General features: G+C 45.5%; 1 protein-coding gene across 2 annotated transcripts in view; it reads right to left on the reverse strand.

Moving 5' to 3' along the window:
* Positions 1-19,932, reverse strand: part of LOC120921173 (mis18-binding protein 1-like) — a 21,096-nt gene extending 1,164 nt beyond the window's left edge. Inside the window, exons 1-8 of one of the 2 annotated variants that reach the window (XM_040333886.1) lie at positions 19,842-19,932; positions 13,913-16,007; positions 12,213-12,437; positions 9,137-9,436; positions 6,677-6,849; positions 5,208-5,353; positions 2,911-3,053; positions 333-414 (exon numbers count right to left, since the gene is read on the reverse strand). In XM_040333886.1, the coding sequence (XP_040189820.1) occupies positions 333-414; positions 2,911-3,053; positions 5,208-5,353; positions 6,677-6,849; positions 9,137-9,436; positions 12,213-12,437; positions 13,913-16,007; positions 19,842-19,857 (3,180 nt within the window). In that variant the 5' untranslated portion in view covers positions 19,858-19,932. Of the gene's footprint in view, positions 1-332; positions 415-2,910; positions 3,054-5,207; positions 5,354-6,676; positions 6,850-9,136; positions 9,665-11,912; positions 12,438-13,912; positions 16,008-19,841 lie in introns of both variants that reach the window. The other variant, XM_040333885.1, reaches the window with a different exon arrangement.
* Positions 19,933-20,649: the final 717 nt, after the last annotated feature.

The following is a 20,649-nucleotide window of genomic DNA, read 5'->3' on the forward strand; positions in this document are numbered from 1 at the left end:
CAAGGAACACTTAACCCCTTCACTGCCCGTGTTTTTTTCACAGTAACCAGTGCATTTTTATAGCACTGATCGCTGTAAAAATGACAATGCTCCAAAATTATATATATATATATATATATATATATATATATATATATATATATATATATATATATATATATATATATATTTTTTTTTTTTTCAATGAAAACTAAAAAACAAAATATTTTTTTTGCAGTGCACAAGTCCCTATTTTCTACTCCCGTTGGCCACAGTCCTCCTAAACTCTGAAGGACAATACACTGGCCCTTTGTTTAGAAAGTTTGGAGACCCTCGCTATAAAAGATACATACCGCTTTTTTGTTTATGAAGACCCTAAACTGTGGATGCTTTAGGCTTTTCTGGAGTCTGTAGACCTGCTTTTCATTGTCAGATCTGCAATAATAAAAACACATATTGGCGACACAAAAATACAAAACTGCTTCTGAACACACAAAATCCCCCAATCACCCGAGTCTTAACACACACCATTCAATAGAGTTTTTATTGTTTAACCACTTAAGGCAGCTAAATGCCCAGGCCAGGTTTTGCGATTCGGCACTGCATCGCTTTAACAGACAATTGCGCGGTCATGCGACGTGGCTCCCAAACAAAATTGGCGTCCTTTTCCCCCCACAAATAGAGCTTTCTTTTGGTGGTATTTGATCACCTCTGCGGTTTTTATTTTTTGCGCTATAAACAAAAATAGAGCGACAGTTTTGAAAAAAAATGCAATATTTTTTACTTTTTGCTATAATAAATATCCCCCAAAAACATAAAAAAAAATTTTTTTTCCCTCAGGTTAGGCTGATACGTATTCTTCTACATATTTTTGGTAAAAAAAAAAAAAAAATTGCAATAAGCCTTTATCGGTTGGTTTGCGCAAAATTGATAGCGTTTACAAAATAGGGGATAGTTTTATTGCATTTTTATTAATTTTTTTTTTTTTTTTTTTTACTACTAATGGCGGCGATCAGCGATTTTTTTCGTGACTGCGACATTATGGCGGACACTTCGGACAATTTTGACACATTTTTGGGACCATTGTAATTTTCACAGCAAAAAAAGCATTTAAATTGCATTCTTTATTGTGAAAATGACAGTTGCAGTTTGGGAGTTAACCACAGGGGGCGCTGAAGGAGTTATGTTTCACCTAGTGTGTGTTTACAACTGTAGGGGGGGTGTGGCTGTAGGTGTGACGTCATCGATTGTGTCTCCCTATAAAGGGGATGACACGTTCGATGCAGCCGCCACAGTGAAGCACGGGGAAGCCGTGTTTACACGCGGCTCTCCCCGTTCTTCAGTTCCGGGGACCGATCGCGGGACCCCAGCGGCGATCAGGTCCGCGAGTCCCACAGCTTCGGACTAGGTACCGGGCGGGAGCACGCCCTCGACCCACGGCTGGGTAGTGTACAGGACGTGCTGGTAGGTCCATCTGTCCAGCCGTGCCATTCTGTGGACGTATATATACAATGGGCGGTCCTTACGTGGTTAACCGCTTCCCACCCGCCGTAGCGGTGATATCTCACTCATCGTAACAATGATCTAAATTTCTATATTTTTTTGGAGCAAGTGATGGGCTTTCATGTAAAAGTGGGTCATCTAAGTGACCCAAGCAGCTACACAGCCGCTCCATCACTTTAATGGTCAGTTTCGGACAGGCTTTGTTAAAGCTCTCCGAACTCCTGTCACTAAATAAAAGTGTTAGAACACAGTCCTGTTTACACCTTGTGTTTGCATTGCTTCAAAAATGATACCCTATGTCGCTTTAGTGGTGCTTCAAAGTGTCTTCAAAGCCTCCATAGAAGTCTATGGCAAAGCTGTCTTGACGCACTTGCGGCTTTTAAGAGGCTTTAATTCAGCTTTGCTTTGGAGTAATTGCAGGTATGAGATATCAACAAACACACACGCACAGGGCATCTGTCAAGCTTTAACAAAGCTTCAACAGCATCACGGAAGCAACACCAAAGCTTCATTCAATGCACCGCCAAAGCTTCAAAAACACATAAAAGCTTGTTGAAGCGGTAGGCGCTTTAAGGTGTGTTAAAGCCACAGCAAGTGTAAATGAGCCCTCAGGGTTAGTTTACATTTGCTTCAAAAAACAAGTCTTCAGACACGCTTTGTTAAAGCTCCCGTCACTAAATAAAATGGTTAGCTTACAGTTCTGTTTATACCTTGCTTTCGTTTGGTGCTTCAATGAGCCTTTGGTGGGGGGGGGGGTGCTTCAATGAGCCTTTGGTAGGGGGGGGGGGCCCTTCAATGAGCCTTTGGTAGGGGGGGGCTTCAATGAGCCTTTGGTAGGGGGGGGGGGCTTCAATGAGCCTTTGGTAGGGGGGGGGCCTTCAATGAGCCTTTGGTAGGGGGGGGGGGGGGCTTCAATGAGCCTTTGGTAGGGGGGGGGCCTTCAATGAGCCTTTGGTAGGGTGGGCCTTCAATGAGCCTTTGGTAGGGTGGGCCTTCAATGAGCCTTTGGTAGGGGGGGGGGGCTTCACTGAGCCTTTGGTAGGGGGGGGGCTTCACTGAGCCTTTGGTAGGGGAGGGGGGGCTTCAATGAGCCTTTGGTAGGGGAGGGGGGGCTTCAATGAGCCTTTGGTAGGGGTGGGGCTTCAATGAGCCCCATAATCTTCTATTGCCCGGGGGCTTTGATTGGCGTTCAGTGAGCTTTAACAAAGCCTGTCCGAAGCCATGTTTTGAAGCAAGCGCAAACTAGCTCTTACAGGCGGCGTAGGGGTTAGTAATTTTCTAGCAAAAAAAAAAAAAATACAGATTTTAACCTTTTAAAGCAACAAATGTCAGAAATAAGCTTAGGCAGGAAAGGGTTAAAGGAAACATTAGATGTGCCACACACATCCTTGCCAAGTCCTATGTACATAGAGAGGATTGTATCTTCACCTGTTGATGGTGCCCAGCATTCCAGGAGAGATATGATTGGACTCGGGGGTATAAGCCAGAGGAAAGATACCAGAGGAAGAAGATGGAGATTGCGCATCCAGGTGGAAGTTGTCATCCTCTGTGTTGTGCATCATTGATGGTAGCTATGTGCAGAAGACAAAAAGATCAGGCTGCAGTTATCACAATATGGAGAAATAAAATACATTACTTGCTGCTGGATTAGTTCTATATTTGTATTCACCAGCAACTTTTTCCAGACAGTTTCTGTGGCAGCACAACCTTGGGTTTTGTCCCAGTTTCCCAGATAACAAACAATTGCGCTGCAATTTTGAAAATGACTCGCTAAGCTATGGCGCCAGACTTTCCGGGCTTCACAAGTTTGCTGCATAATTGCAGCAAGTCTGCATCGCATGACTCCAGATCAACTTTCTTTGCAAACCTTCTGCAAGTTCTGGTTCAGATGATTTGTGAAATAGTCATCCCACCACAGGGGGTCACTGTGGCTGAATTTTAATGCCGTAGACTTGCAGAGCTCTTGCTGTAGACTCACCACTGCAACTTTGCTCTTGCTAAAGACTTGCCATGCAAATTTGCTACAAATTTGGAAAAAACTGTCAACTAGAACTTGTGCTGCAAGTAGAGATAGGCGCGGGTGTGTTCGTGATCCTAGTCCCAACCCACCTTGTCCGATCCCACCAGGAATCCGACAACGCACACCGCTAAGGCAGAGAGACATTTCCTGATCTGTGTAGTTGCGGACCGGGAAATGTCTCGCTGCCTGTGATTAGCGGTGTCCAGTGTTGGCTCCCTGGCGGGATCGGGCAAGGTGGGTTGGGACTAGGACCCCAAACATGCCTGAGCCCATCTCTATCTGCAAGTGTACGACTTGTCAGTGAAAATGTGCAGCAAGCTGAAGTGGAGATACACTCATTTTGTCTCCTCCCCCCACATTTGGTACCTTTCAGGGGAGGGGGGGCAGGTACCCGTTTTTGACAGGCCCCCTTTTCCCAATTCCAGAGTTGGCACTGTCCCCTCGGAAGTTCAGCCCCCCTCCTCCTTCCTCTACTGCAGGTCCCTCTTCCCCAATTCCAGAGACAGCACCATCCCTCGGAAGTTCAGCCCTCCTCCTCCTTCCTCTACTGCAGGTCCCTCTTCCCCAATTCCAGAGACGACACCATCCCTCGGAAGTTCAGCCCCCCTCCTCCTTCCTCAAGTAACTCTTCCCCAATTCCAGAGACGACACCATCCCTCGGAAGTTCAGCCCCCCTCCTCCTTCCTCAAGTAACTCTTCCCCAATTCCAGAGACAGCACCATCCCTCGGAAGTTCAGCCCTCCTCCTCCTTCCTCTACTGCAGGTCCCTCTTCCCCAATTCCAGAGACGGCACCATCCCTTGGAAGTTCAGCCCCCCTCCTCCTTCAGGCTCCTTTTCCCCAATTGCGAAGACGTCGCAATAAATGCTGCAGTCCCGCTAAAAATCGATCACCATCATTACTTGTAAACACAGCTTCCCCGTTCTTCACTGTGGCGGCATCATCGATCGTGTCATCCCTTTTATAGGGATACACAATCGATGACGTCACACCTACAGCCACACCCCCCTACAGTTAGAAACACATATTAGGTCATACATAACCCCTTCAGCGCCCCCTAGTGGTTAACTCCTAAACTGCAATTGTCATTTTCACAGTAAACAATGCATTTTTAAAGCATTTTTTGCTGTGAAAATGACAATGGTCCCAAAAATGTGTCAAAATTGTCCGAAGTGTCCGCCATAATGTCGCAGTTACGAAAAAAAATCGCTGATCGCCGCCATTAGTAGTAAAAAAAAATAATTAATAAAAATGCAATAAAACTATCCCCTATTTTGTAAACGCTATAAATTTTGTGCAAACCAACCGATAAACGCTTATTGCGTTTTTTTTTAACCAAAAATAGGTAGAAGAATACGTATCGGCCTAAACTGAGGAAATAGATATTTATTATAACAAAAAGTAAAAAATATTTAATTTTTTTTTCAAAATTGTCGCTCTATTTTTGTTTATATTGCAAAAAAATAAAAACCGCAGAGGTGATCAAATACCACCAAAAGAAAGCTCTATATGTGGGAAAAAAAGGACGCCAATTTTGTTTGGGAGCCACGTCACACGACAGTGCAATTGTAAGTCAAAGCGATGCAGTGCCGAATCGCAATTAGTGGCCTGGTCTTTGGCCAGCCAATTGGTCCGGGGCTTAAGTGGTTAAAAACCACACACCAATGTATATACACATTTTATACAACAGAAGAGCGTCACCTTACCTTCACTCTCTTATTCCTAAATGGAGTAGAGCTGAACAGGTCATCGTGATCGTCTTTCTGCATTTGGTCCAAGAACTCCCGCATCTGCCGCTTTCTTTTCAGGGTTCCCACTTTTGCTGTGATTTGTACCATCTCCTTTCCTTTATCTATTTAGACACAAAACACCACACACGTTATTTTTATCAAAATTAAAAGAAGTGAGACTCTTATATAGTGCAAATGCACCCAAATTCCCGTCCTGGTCCCGCCGTTAGAATTTGAACTGCATGCCTTATGCATGCACGCAACGGCGCCGCGCTACCACCTGACCAGAGACGCGGAGGAGGGAGGAAGGGAGGGCGTGCGTGCCAAGGGGACCAGACAGTGTCAGACACTTCGGGCGTTTTGTCGCCACCCCCCCCTCCCTCTGCAGCGCCGGGGTGCCGTGCAGATCAGCATCCCCGCACACATCAGGCCGGCCCTGGTCGCTATGGCGATAGTTCCGTCCCTGGCTGGAAACGGGGGACAATTGCCAGGTCACACGAGCCTCCCTTTACGGAGCCTCGCGGCCCCCCAGGGGGGCGCGCCCCACTATTTGAGAAGCACTGCCTTAATGCATCCTATGCAGTCACCAGGCCCCCCCCCCCCCCCGTTTTACAGCGGAACCCTAAATTGCGAGTTACGCGATTAACGAGCGTTTCACAATACGAGCAATGTATTTTTAACAATCCTGACTCGGTTTGCGGGTGTTGTCTCACAAAACGAGCAGGATTCAAGCCAAAGCGGTGTGCAATACCACGTTTGGCCTGAGGCTGTGGGGGGCGCCGGAGTATTGCATGCCATAGAAGTCAATGCGGAACAAATAATTTTCATTTCCATTGACTTCTATGGGGAAGCTCGCTTAGATAGGCGAGTGCTTTCTCCTGGAACGGATTATGCTCGTAATCCGAGGTTCCACTGTACTTACCTGAGCCCCTTCATCTTTGGATAGAGGGGGAGATAGATCAGACCCCCTCTCAGTTTTTATTGCAGTCTGTGTCCCTGTTAGGGAGATTCCCCCTCTCCATTTGTCCTGTTTACCATGATCATTGAAAGTGGGGGGCTATCTTCCTCTCACTCGCCAGCCAGGCCACCAGGGTGAAGGACGGGATCGTTTCCGCTGCTGCCGGTGGCTGTCCGGTAAGTGGCGAAGACCTGCGGAGACCCCCGGAGAGCGTCAGGAGGGGGGACCCCTCTCTCCCGATTAAGGTGATCTTGCGGCGAATCCACCGCAGAGACCACTTTTATCTGAAACCGGACCGCCGGCTGAAGAGGAGGATACCGGGGTTATGGTAGCTATCTTCTGCCATAACAACGGTATTTCTCTTCAAACAGCCGATGTAGAACTGCAGTGGGCAGTCCGTAAGTAGTTAAGGGGAACCTTTGCCACTCAAACAACTGAAAAAATAATAACCGTACATGCAATTTTAATTCCGAATTCTGTTACTTACTCTCTTTTTTTTTCTTAGAGGAACAATTTTTTTTCTTGGGCTTGGATTTGGATCCCTTGAACTGCTGGTTGTCCATGTATTTTTCCTGGCATTCCTCTGCCGAGCGGTTTCCGACTGCCATGGCAACATCGTTCCAGAACCCACGTTTGTACTTTGGTAGAGTAGAAATTGCACTTTAAGGGCACAGAATGGATTAAAGTTTAGATTCTTCACATCAATAACAAAAGTACTGAGATATAAAAAGAAAACACGTTTAGTGACTAGACTTGCCAAACCAGCAAGTGTCGTGGAGTGTTGTGCTCGCCCCCTCCCTTGAGGGGGCAAGCAGGAGAGTCAGGACGCCCACTAACACACAGCTTCTTTTCTCCATCTGCAACATAGAGAGTGTCCTGACTCTCCTGTTCGTCCTCTCAAAGGAGGGGGCAAGCACGACACTCCACACCAGGGAGAAAGCCTTGCATTACTGTGTGGAGTTACAGACAGAAGAACAGGAAGTGAGGATTTCTCAGAAGAAATAAGGACATTTAAAAGCAAAATGGAAGGATGAGGTAAGTGAAGGAGGACTGCACCAAGGTAAAGGAAGATATTTTAGGAAAAAAAAATAAACCTTTACGACCCCTTTAACCACTTGCCGACCCGCCCACTGTATATGTACGTCCTGTTTTTTAAAGATGGATATCTCGGTAACGGCAGCAGCTGCTGCCACAACCGAGGTATCCATCTTTTCAGTGGGCGGCCGTGTAAACGATAATGGTGGTCTCCGCGGCGGATTCGCCGCGAGATCGCCGTTATCGGTGGCGGGAGAGGGCCCCCCCCCTCCCGCTGCTCTTCCGCGCCCTCCGCCGCTTACCGGAGCCGTCGGTAGCGGCGGAGGAGATCGGATGCTGCCGCCTGGTGTGTGAGGACTCGAGTGAGGGCAAGATGGCCCCCACCCGTCCTCTTAGCTTTGCTGGGCGGAAGTGACGTCAAAACGTCAGTCCCGCCCAGCGTCTTAAAGAGACAATTTTTTTGTTGTCATTTTTTTAAATGACAATTTTTTTTTTTTATTGCATTTAAGTCTAAATATGAGATCTGAGGTCTTTTTGACCCCAGATCTCATATTTAAGAAGACCTGTCATGCTTTTTTCTATTACAAGGGATGTTTACATTCCTTGTAATAGGAATAAAAGTGATACATTTTTTTTTTTTATTATTATTTCAGTGTAAAAAATTATAAAAATCAATAATAATAAATAAGAAAACAAAAAATTATTTCAAAGTGCCCTGTCCCGACGAGCTCGCGCGCAGAAGCGAACGCATACGCGAGTAGCGCCCGCATATGAAAACGGTGTTCAAACCACACAAGTGAGGTATCGCCGCGATCGTTAGAGCGAGAGCAATAATTCTAGCCTCAGGCCTACTCTGTAGCTCAAAAAATGCAACCTATAGAATTTTTTAAACATCGCCTATCGAGATTTTTATGGGTAAAAGTTTGACGCCATGCCACGAGCGGGCGCAATTTTTAAGCGTGACATGTTGGGTATCATTTTACTCGGCGTAACATTATCTTTCACAATATATAAAAAAATTGGGCCAAATTTATTGTGGTCTTATTTTTTAATTCAAAAAAGTGAATTTTTTCCAAAAAAAGTGCGCTTGTAAGACCGCTGCGCAAATACGGTGTGACAAAAACTATTGCAATGACCGACATTTTATTCTCTAGGGTGTTAGAAAAAATATATATATAATTTTTGGGGGTTTTAAGTAAATTTTCTAGCAAAAAAAACTGTTTTAGTCTTGTAAACGCCGAATCTGAAAAACACCTTCTGTCCTTAAGTGGTTAAATGGTTAATTGGTGTGTTTGATTTTGGTTCACTTGTTCCAGTGACAGGAAACCAAACGATAACTACCTCCAAAAAAGGACAGAGAACGGAACCCGTGTTTAGCTAAATGCAGAAAATCGGAACCTCTAAGGTTCTTTTTTTTGTTGTCTATGACTTACTGACCCAACGACCACCATACGATTATTCATTTTCCTGGCATCATTGGTGCAATGGGGGACATCACAGGTGCAATGGGCGACATCACAGGTGCAATGGGCGACATCACAGGTGCAATGGGCGACATCACAGGTGCAATGGGCGACATCACAGGTGCAATGGGCGACATCACAGGTGCAATGGGCGACATCACAGGTGCAATGGGCGACATCACAGGTGCAATGGGCGACATCACAGGTGCAATGGGCGACATCACAGGTGCAATGGGCGACATCACAGGTGCAATGGGCGACATCACAGGTGCAATGGGCGACATCACAGGTGCAATGGGCGACATCACAGGTGCAATGGGCGACATCACAGGTGCAATGGGCGACATCACAGGCAGCAATGGACGCATCACAGGCAGCAATTAAACATGGCAGAGGTTCTAATCCTCCCTCCCAACTGCTGCAGGTAATACATTACGCAAAATACTTGCCTGTAAAGTCTTTTTACTTCTTTCTCTGTCCAGTCCTCCTGATGAACTGCAAATGGGTTCTTGGGTAGTTGGCGTTCTGGGTTGGAATGCATAGATGGTCTTGATGCATTGTTGTCTTTTAGGTTTTGTTGAGGTTTTTGAAGATCCTGCAATGGACTTGGTTTGGTAGCCTTCCTGCTGACTTTTGTCTTGGCTTTCCTCTTAGGCATATATTCCTCTTCACTTATCTCTTCTTCTTCATCTTCAACGTCTAATTCAGACGGGGAACTTTCACTCGGATCGCTCTTCTTTTTACGTGAACTAAGATTTGTCTGCTTGTTTGTATCATTTATTTCTGTAAAGTGCTTCTCTGTGTTCTCTTTCTCTAAGGCCCCTCTTTGAGATTTCTGGGAACGAGTGTTTCGTCTTTTCTGTGGTCCAGGAGTAGAAACCAAAAGTTTATTTTTTGACATGGCAGATTGGCGCAAATCCTTTCCAGGAACCATTTCCTCTTCAGACTCTGAATCCAAATCATCATTTTCGGATTTTCTAGAAAGAACAGGTACTTTGTTTAAAAATAAAATTAAATCTTTAACATCACTTTAAGGCCTCGTACAGACGACCGGACAGTCCGCTGAAAACGGTCCACCGGACCGTTTTCAGCGGACATTTCCGGCCAGAGATTTCTGTATGATGGTTGTACACACCATCATACAGAAATCCGCGTGTACACGATGACGGGGCCCTGGAAGTTCAATGCTTCTGCGCATGCGTCGAAGTGATTCGAGGGATGGCGGCCGGTCGGACATGTACGGTGAGTCTGTACAGACGACCGAACATGTCCGGCGGACAGGTTTCCAGCGGACATGTTTCTTAGTATGCTAAGAAACATTTGTCCGCTGCAAAACGGTCGGCTGGACAAATGTCCGCTGGAAACCTGTCCGGTCGGCCGTACACACGACCGAACATGTGTGTGTATACGGGGCCTAAGCTTTGTAACAAACATGTTATATTTGCCTCCTCTGTGCATGTTGGTTTTGCACAGAGCAGCCCAGATCCTCCTCTTCTCGGGTCCCCCACCGGCGCACCTGCCACCAGCCAAAGGGTAAAGTAAAAGGATATGTAAAGGTTTTTTTTTTTTTTTTTTTTAAACAAACATGTCATACTTAAAGGGGTTGTAAAGGTTCGATTTCTTCACCTTTATGCATCCTAGGTGAAAAAAAATTTGGCAATGACATCTTCTATAATACTTATTTTTCTAATATATATAGGGCTGGTGTCCTCTAGGTGCGGAACATGGTTTTCCCGTTCTATTAGGCCCTCACTTTAAAAAAAAAATGTTTTAAAAATCAGCAGCTAAAAACACTGTAGCTGCTGACTTTTAGTAAGCACACTTACCTGTCCAGGGTGCCCGCGAAGTTGGCCGCCCGAGCCCCGGCGCCACCATTCAAAGTAAGGGAAACAGGCAGTGGAGCCTTGCGGCTTCACTGCCCGTTTCCTACTGCGCATATCACACGTCGCTTTGTGAATGGCCGGCTGTCTTCTGGGTGACACACAGGTCGCAGAAAACAGGGCGCCTAAATGTCCCAGAAGACAACGCAAGGAGAAGAAAGACGACTACTGTACAGTACATTTTTTTTAAACTTTTTTTGGAGCTTTTTTATTTTTTTTTTTAGGGTGGACCTCCGCTTTAACCACATCCCTACCGCATCATTGTGAAATGACGGCGGCAGGAACCCCTTCTCGATCCGGGTGGACGTCATATGACGTCCTGCGTTCCCAGCATTGTAGGGCGCACGCCGCCGGTGACGCTCGTGACCCGGCGCGGGTGCCCGCGATTGTCGGTAATCACGGCAGGAGTGTGGATCTGTGTGTGTAAACGTGAATGGGGATGGGCGTAGGTTAAGTTGACCTCCTGTCAGCGGTGAGGAGACCAATGTGTGTTCCCAGTACAGAGGAACACACATCGGTCTCCTCCCCTTGAGAGTCCCCTCCCCCCTACAGTTATAACACATCTTAGGGAACATATTAACCCCTTCCTCGCCCCCTAGTGGTTAACCCCTTCCCTGCCAGTCACATTTACACAGTAATCAATGCATATTTATAGCATTAATCGCTGTATAAATGTGAATGGTCCCAAAAACGTGTCAAAAGTGTCCGATGTGTTCGCCGCAATGTCGCTCTTCTTTTGTTTATAGCGCAAAAAAAAAAAAGGATTTTTGTACTCACCGTAAAATCCATTTCTCTGAGTTCATAGACGGACACAACCTTCATTGACCTTAGGGTTATGCTTCTTCCTACCTCTCCTGGTAGGAAGAAGCATAACCCTAAGGTCAATGAAGGCTGTGTCCGTCTATGAACGAAAGAGAAATAAAAACCGCAGAGATGATCAAATACCACCAAACGAAAGCTCTATTTGTGGGAACAAATTGATAAAAAAATTGTTTGGGTACAGTGTAGCACGACCGCGCAATTGTCATTCAAAGTGCGACAGTGCTGAAAGCTGAAAATTGGCTTGGGCAGGAAGGTGCGCAAGTGCCCGGTATGGAAGTGGTTAATATATCTTTAGGTTTTAATTGCTGTGTGGGATTTTGGTTTACTTGTACCAGTGACAGGAAGCCAAACGATAACTACCTCCAAAAAAGGACAGAGATATGAACCTGTGTTTAGCTAAGTGCAGAAGATCGGAACCTCTAAGGTTTCTTTTTTGTTGTCTATGACTTACTGACCCAACGACCACCATACCCTCTTCTCTTTTTCTGGCTGCAGGCAATACAACATTAAGTAGAATACTTGCCTGTAAAGACTTTTTACTTCTTTCTCTGTCGCGTCTTCCTGATGAACTGCAAATGGGTTCTTGGGTAGTTGGCGTTCTGGGTTGGAATGCGTAGAGGGTCTTGATGCATTGTTGTCTTTTAGGTTTTGTTGAGGTTTTTGAAGATCCTGCAGCGGACTTGGTTTGGTAGCCTTCCTGCTGACTTTTGTCTTGTCTTTCCTCTTCGACTTATAGTCCTCTTCACTTTTCTCTTCTTTTTCATCATCTGCAACGTCTAATTCAGACGGTGAAGTTTCACTCGGATTGCTCTTTTTACGTGAACTAGGATTTGTCTGCTTGTTTGTATCATTTATTTCTGTAAAGTGCTTCTCGGTGTTCTCTTTCTCTATGGCCCCTCTTTGAGATTTCTGGGAACGAGTGTTTCGTCTTTTCGGTGGTCCAGGAGTAGAAACCAAGAGTTTATTTTTCGACTTGGCAGTTTGGCGCAAATCCTTTCCAGGAACCATTTCCTCTTCAGACTCTGAATCCAAATAATTTGGGGATTTTCTAGAAAGAACAGGTACTTTGTTACAAAGCTTAAAGTGATGTTAAAGATAATTATTTTTTTTTTTTTAAACAAACATGTTATATTTGCCTCCTCTGTGCAGTTGGTTTTGCACATAGCAGCCCAGATCCTCCTTTTCCCGGGTCCCCCACCGGTGCACCTGGCCCCTCCCTCCTACTAAGCAGCTTGCTATGAGGACACCTGAGCTGCTGCCCCGTGGGTCCATTCTCGGCCCCGCTCTCTCATTGGCTCACTGGCTGTGATTGACAGTAGTGGGAGCCAAAAACTCCTGCTGCTGGTCTGACGATTTTTACCTTCATCCTGTACAGTTTGTAGTGGGGGTTGTAGTGCCTCAGGACCATGTGCAACAACCAGTTAACTTAACCACTTTCCGACCGCCGCATGTAAATGTACGTCCACAACATGGCATGTACAGGCAAATGGGCGTACATGTACGTCCCTGCCTTCTAGGGGGTGGGGGGTCCGATCGGGACAGCCCCGCTACATGCGGCAGTCGGATTCCCGCAGGGAGCGATCCGGGACGACGGCGCGGCTATTCGTTTATAGCCGCTCCGTCGCAATCGCTCCCGGAGCTGAAGAACGGGGAGAGCCGTATGTAAACACGGCTTCCCCGTGCTTCACTGTGGCGGCTGCATCGATCGAGTCATCCCTTTTATAGGGAGACTCGATCGATGACGTCAGTCCTACAGCCACACCCCCCTACAGTTGTAAACACACACTAAGTGAACACTAAATCCTACAGTGCCCCCTGTGGTTAACTCCCAAACTGCAACTGTCATTTTCACAATAAAGAATGCAATTTAAATGCACTTTTTGCTGTGAAAAGGACAATGGTCCCAAAAATGTGTCAAAATTGTCCGCCATAATGTCGCAGTCACGAAAAAAAAAAATCGCTGATCGCCGCCATTAGTAGTAAAAAAAAAAAAAATATTAATAAAAATGCAATAAAACTATCCCCTATTTTGTAAACGCTATAAATTTTGCGCAAACCAATCGATAAACGCCTATTGCGATTTTTTTTACCAAAAATAGGTAGAAGAATACGTATCGGCCTAAACTGAGGAAAAAAAAACATTTTTATATATGTTTTTGGGGGATATTTATTATAGCAAAAAGTAAAAAATATAGAATTTTTTTCAAAATCGTCGCTTTATTTTTGTTTATAGCGCAAAAAAAAAAAAAAAAAACGCAGAGGTGAGCAAATACCACCAACAGAAAGCTCTATTTGTGGGGAAAAAAGGACGCCAATTTTGTTTGGGAGCCACGTCGCACAATTGTCTGTTAAAGCGAATCGCAAAACCTGGCCTGGGCATTTAGCTGCCTAAAGGTCCGGGGCTTAAGTGGTTAAGGTGAAAAAACATGTACCTTTACAACCCCTTTAAAGTCAGCAGCTACAGTTTTTGTAGCTGCTGACCTTTAACCAAAAAAATGACTGGAGCTTCGCTTTAATACTTGCCTGTCACGTTTTTCTGATGCACTGCTGCTGCTCAAGATTTGCGGACGTTTCCGTAAATTTCGCAATTGAGTACTTGGTTTGGTAGCCTTCCCTCTGGCTTTCCTCTCAGACTTATAGTCTTCTTGGTCATCATCTTCTTCTGCAAAATCGAATTCAGACTCCGAAGTTTCTTCAGATAGATTAGTTTTCCTTTGACATGCTCTAGGATGCGAACGCTTGGTTGCAATTTTTTTTTCCGTAAAGCGCTTCTCAGCGTTCTCCTGCTCTATGGCCTGTCTTTGAGATTTCTGTGAATTAGTATTTTGTCTTTTCTGTGGGCCGGGTGTAGAAAGAAGTCTGTTATTTTTCGACTTCACCGTTTCAGACGAATCCTTTCTAGAAACCGTTTCTACTTCAGACTCTTCAAAATCTGAACTGCTTTTGGATTTCCCAGAAGGAACAGCTACTTTGTCACAAGGCTCCTCTAATGCCTTATTTTGAGAGCTTTCTTTCTCAAGGTCATCTAAAGGTTGAGTAGAACGAGAAGGTCGTTTTTTGTCTTTCTTGGAATCGAGAGGTCGTTGTTTCCCCTGCACACTATTCAACGGACTAGACACTTCTTCAGAATGGGAGGATTCCTCTACAGGATTCCTTTCCCGAGTGGGCTTGGAAAGGGTTGACTTCTTCTGACTGTCCGGCCTTTGCCTGGAGACCTTTGCTTTTGCTTCTTCTTCGGAGTCTTGAGATTCTGTTAAAGAACTTTGCAGTTTTGAGGAATAAGGTTCAACAGGTTTCGCCTTCTGTTTGCTTGACTTCTGTAGAGTGGCTTTGTGCTTTTTCCTTACAGTCTGTTTGCTGGCGTTTTCGCATAAAACAGCTACCCTCTCCAAATCGGGAGGTTTCCCAGTATCAGTTATTGGCTGCTCAGTCCCTATGGTCTGTGTTCTACTTGTGTTGGAAAGATCAGAATTCACCTTTGTCTGAAGGTGCTGTGGGCCCTTAGATCCGGTAAGGCTTCCATCTTCAGAAGAATGAGAAGCTTGTTTATTGTCTTTCTTGGAATTGAGTGGTCGTTGTTTCCCCCGCACACTATTCAACGGACTAGACACTTCTTCAGAATGGGAGGATTCCTCTACAGGATTCCTTTCCCGAGGGGGTTTGGAAAGGGTTGACTTCTGACTGTCCGGCCTTTGCCTGGAGACCTTTGCTTTTGCTTCTTCTTCGGAGTCCTGAGATTCTGTTAAAGAACTTTGCGGTTTTGAGGAATAAGGTTCAACAGGTTTCGCCTTCTGCTTGCTTGACTTCTGTAGAGTGGCTTTGTGCATTTTCCTTACAGTCGGTTTGCTGGCGTTTTCGCATAAAACAGCTACCTTCTCCAAATCGGGAGGTTTCCCAGTATCAGTTATTGGCTGCTCAGTCCCTATGGTCTGTGTTCTACTTGTGTTGGAAAGATCAGAATTCACCTTTGTCTGAAGGTGCTGTAGGCCCTTAGATCCAGTAAGGCTTCCGTCTTCAGAAGCTTCCGTTATATTAGTCAATAACACTGGAGAACCAGATGATAGTTTTCTACCTGGAAATTGATCACAAAAGGTTTCCTTCTGCATTTCTATCACATGCCCTTTACTCCAACTGTTTTTACGTTTCAACCTTTCGGAGGACCGCACACAATTTTGAAGTTCCGTAGGATGGACAGTTGGTTGCATACTCTTTTTAAAACTCTCTGGTTTTATTTCTGGAGCCTTTTTAGACTTATTCCCTTTTTTTATAGCGAAAGGTAGGTAATCATCACTTTCATCCTCGCTGATTATGATAATATCACTAGAGGATCTTCTTTCGGTCAAAGTGCTAGTCTCACAATCGTCTGTGTCTTGTGGAAAACTGGAAGTGGCTTTGTTGTTCCCAGTTTTGTCCGCTTTTGATTTTTTATTCCCTAAGGAAACATTGGGGGGACTATTGGAATGGCTCAAGCTGCGACACCGAACCCGATGTTGCAAACACCTTTTTTTCATCTGTTGTCTGTTGTTCAAGGGGGAGAGCATTACGCTCATGGGTTTCAGTGAACACCTCTTGACATTTCGCTGTCCATTTTTAGAGTTGGTCTTCTTGACCGGTAGTTCTAATTATAAAGAAGTGACAAAATTGCTTTAGTAAAAATGGGAGACTATCAGAAAAAGGAATTTAAATTATAAAAAAAAAAGAAAAAAAAAAAACACAACATCTGTACACTTACCTGCACAGAGCAGGAGCAAACCTCTCCTTGGGTCCCCATGCCGGGGCTCCTGGTTCCTCCTCTCTGGCAAAGTGCCCCCATGGGTAGCCGCTTCCCGTGGGGGCACTTGTGCGTTCTTGCTCACAAGCCCCTCTGCTGCGTCCATTGACAAAGACAGTGGGACTCGGTCTCGCCCCACCCCCACTCTGTCACTGGCTTTGATTGACAGCAAAGATTGACCAATGGCTCCCGTTGCCCAACACAGTCAGCGAGTCACGACAAAGAGGGGAGAGAAGAGCTGCAGACATACCGCACTGGATCGAATGAGGGCTCAAATTAGTAACGGGGGGGGGGGGGGGGGGGGGGGGGGATTGTGTTAGGGGCCAAAATCGATGCCTAAACATTTTTTACTTTAACCACTTCATTACTGGGCACTTAAACCCCCTTCGTGCCCAGACCAATTTTCAGCTTTCAGCGCTGACGCATTTTGAATGACAATTGCGCGGTCATACAACACTGTACCCAAATTATATTTTTATCATTTTTCCCCCACAAATAGAGCTTTATTTTGGTGGTATTTGATCACCTCTGCGATTTTAATTTTTTGCGCTATAAACATAAAAAAACAGAACATTTTGAAAAAAAACACAATATTTTTTACTTTTTGTTATAATATCCCAATTTTCTTTTAAAAAAATAAAAAATTTCCCTCGGTTTAGGCCGATACGTATTCTTCTACATATTTTTGTTAAAAAAAAAATCGCAATAAGCGTATATTGATTGGTTTGCGCAAAAGTTATAGCGCCTACAAAATAGGGGATAGATTTATGATTTTTTTTTTTTACTAGTAATGGCAGTGATTTGCGATTTTTATGTCAGGGCTGCGATATTGCGGCGGACGTATCGGACACTTTTGACACAATTTTGGGACCATTCACATTTATACAGCAATCAGTGCTATAAAAATGCACTAATTACTGTATAAATGTGACTGGCAGTGAAGGGGTTAACACTAGGGGGTGAGGAAGGGGTTAAATGTATTCCCTCATTGTGTTCTTACTGTGTGGGGGGAGGGGACTGACTGGGGGAGGGGACCGATGCTGTGTCCCCATGTAAAGGGACACAGATCGGTCTCCTCTCTCCCTGACAGCACGTGGAGCTCTGTGTTTACACACAAAGCTCCACGTCCTGCTGTGTCACCGACGATCGCGGCCGCCAGGCACTCGCATTGGCTCCCGAGCGATGCGCCGGGCACGTTGTTTCCCCGCTGCGCGCCCCCAGCGGCGCGCACGGGGAATCACAACAACAGGACGTCCACTCGGCACTTGAGGGCCGCGCTGTGTACGTCTTTCGTCTATAGCGCGGCCCTCTAGTGGTTAAAGTGGTTGTAAACCCTGTTACACCACTTGTACCTGCAGGTAAGCCTATAATAAGACTTACCTGTCCTGTAGGTACTGGAAATATCTCTTAAAACCTGCACAGTTTGAAAATATTTACCATATACGCTTGCGCCAACGTCATTGGTGCATGCACACTGAAGAAATGGCTAGATCGTGACATTTTTTAAAGGGCTTGTGCCAAGACCGGCGGCTTCCGCGCGCATGTGCAGGAGTGAGGTCATGTCACGGCTCCGACCAATCACAGCGCCGGAGCTCGTGAACCCGGAAATTACGCCAGGAGACATGTCGCCGGTCACAGCCATGTTCGGGGACTGCTGCAAAAGCTTTGATCTAAAGTACAGTGGAACCTCGGATTACGAGCATAATCCGTTCCAGGAGAATACTCGAAATCCAAAGTACTCTCATATCAAAAGCGAGTTTCCCCATTGAAGTCAATGGAAACAAAAAAAAAATTTGTTCCGCATTGACTTCAATGGCATGCAATACCGCATGTGGCGGTAGGTGGGGGCGCCGGAAAACATCGGAAACGGCCGTAAACGCCCGAGGACACCTCGGCAAACCTTGAAAGACTCTGTTCCCGACCTTTCTGAGGTTTGCCGAGCTATCCTCGGGCCTTTCCGAAAGGCGCCGATCGGCTCCGCTCCTGTACCCCCCCACCTCAGGCCAAACACGGTACTGGACACTGCTTTTGCCTGAATCCTGCTACTTAGGACTTTTTTTAAATACAGTGCTCGTATTGCGAAACGCTTGTTAACCGTGTTACTAGGTTACTCGCAATCCGAGGTTCCACTGTATTTCATAGTGAGCTAGTATGCGATGCAATACTGGCTCATTATGCCACTGTCTTGCAGGGTTTTTTTTTTTTTTTATATAGATGGGTTTACATCCACTTAAAATGTAAGGAATGCATTAAGGTTATAACAAAAAAAAAATGTTTAGGCATTAGAACCACTAAGACAAACACCAAGTCTCAGCAAGCCCATTTCGATTATTTTTTATTTTTCTGGTAGCTATTAACTGGTGAGGTGGCACCCATCACGCTTTTCTTCCAATAGAGAGTCGAAAAGAACAGGAATGGGCAACCTATATATTGTGTAAAACATGTGCATACAGCAGGTAGACTTTACCCCCTTCAGTCCCAGAAGGTTTTACCCCCCTTCATGACCAGACCATTTTTTGGGATACGGCACTGCATTACTTTAACTAACCATTGCGCGGTCATGCAACGATGTACCCAAATGACTTCCTTTTTACCCCCCACAGAGCTTTCCTTTGGTGGTATTTAATCACCTCTAAGGTTTTAATTTTTTGCGCTATAAAACAAAAAAAAAAAATACAATATTTACTTTCTGCTATAAAGCATATCCAAGAAAAAAAAATTAAAAAAAAAAGTAAAAAATTTAATTTCTTCATCAATTTAGACCAATATGTATTCTACATATTGTTAAAAAAAAAATCCCAATAAGTGTACCGTATAACGCGCACTTTTTTGCCCTGAAAATCAGGGCAAAATCGTGGGTGCGCGATATACGCCGATACCCGCGCCGTGTTTGAATACTGCGCCGGCATATTTCCCGAGCGCAGTACACTTGTGTATAGTCGGGCAGGCTCGGCTCCTTTCGCGCTCACGTCCTGGATGTACACGCGAGAGTAGCCGAGCCTGCCCGAGTGTACTGCGCTCGGTATATTCTGGCGCAGTATTCAAACTCAGCGCGGGAAAACAGGGATGGAGCGGGGAGGACGCCGGACCCGACGAAGAGGACACCCGAAGCCGCAGACGGACGCCGGACCCGACGAGGCCGCCGCGCAAGACACCAAAACTGTAAGTACTAAAATGTTTTTTTTTTTAAAGGAATGTCGGGTCCACTTTAGGGGTGCGCGCTATACGCCGGAGCACGCAATACCCCGATAAATACGGTATATTGATTGGTCTGCACAAAAGTCTACAAACTATGGGATATTTTTATTGATTTTTTTTTTTTAACTAGTAATGGCGGCGATCAGCGACTTACAGCAGGACTGTGATATTGCGGTGGACAAAATCGGACACTTTACACTTTTTTGGAGACCAGTGACACTAATACAGTGATCAATACAAAAAATATACACGGTCACTGTGTACTAATGACACTGGCAGAGAAGGGGTTAACATCAGGGCCAATCAAAGACCTGATGCTGGGTTCACACCATTGCGAATTGGATGTGTGGGTTCTTCTCATCCAGTTCGCAAAAGCAGGAGAATTTTTACGGGCTCTCTACGGAGCCGATTCACATATATCTGCTGCGACTCTGGTGCAAATTTGCACAGGATCCCTGTGCGTCTTCTGGTGCATGCATTTACCTTCTTTAGTCTGCATTTTTCTTTTAGAAGATGGCGACTTTGATGAGCTTCCCTTTCCACGGCTCCTCCCTGAAATCGAGCCGCGCACGCGATCCTATAAAAAAAAAGAAGAGCAAAAAGCAAAATAAGAAAGACGCTATAATGCCAAAGTAAAAAAGTTGTCCTGCAAGTCTCTAGGTGGAACAGGCCCTGTTCACACCCGAGCGATTTACGGATTTAAGCTGTAAAACGATCAACAAGCCAACAGGAGGGTCTCAGACCCCTTTCACACTGGGTCGCTTTGCAGGTGCTATAACGCTAAAAATAGCGCCTGCAAAGCGACCTGAAACAGCCGCTGCTGTCTTTCCCTTGTGAAAGCCCTGAGGGCTTTCACACTGGAGCGTTGTGCTAGCAGGGCGGTAAAAAAAAATCCTGTTAGCCGCATCTTTGGAGCAATGGGGTAGATTCAGATAGATTAGCGGATCTTTAAACCTGCATAAACAATCTGATTTACGATCCACCGGCGCAAGTTTTTGAGGCTAGTGCTGTATTTAGAAAGCACTTACCTCAAAACTTGCGGCGGCGTATCGTAAATCCCCCGGCGGAATTCAAATTCCGCGGCTAGGGGGCGTCTACAATTTAAATCAGGCGCGTCCCCGCGCCGATCCAACAGCGCATGCGCCGTCCGCGATTTTTCCCAGCGTGCATTGCTCCAAATGACGTCGCTAGGACGTCATTGGTTTCGGCGTGAGCGTAACTTGCGTCCGGCCGTATTCTAAAACGACTTACGCAAACAACGTAAAAATTCAAAACTCGGCGCGGGAACGAC

This window comes from Rana temporaria, chromosome 13 (genome assembly GCF_905171775.1).
Source record: "Rana temporaria chromosome 13, aRanTem1.1, whole genome shotgun sequence".
NCBI lineage: Eukaryota > Metazoa > Chordata > Amphibia > Anura > Ranidae > Rana > Rana temporaria.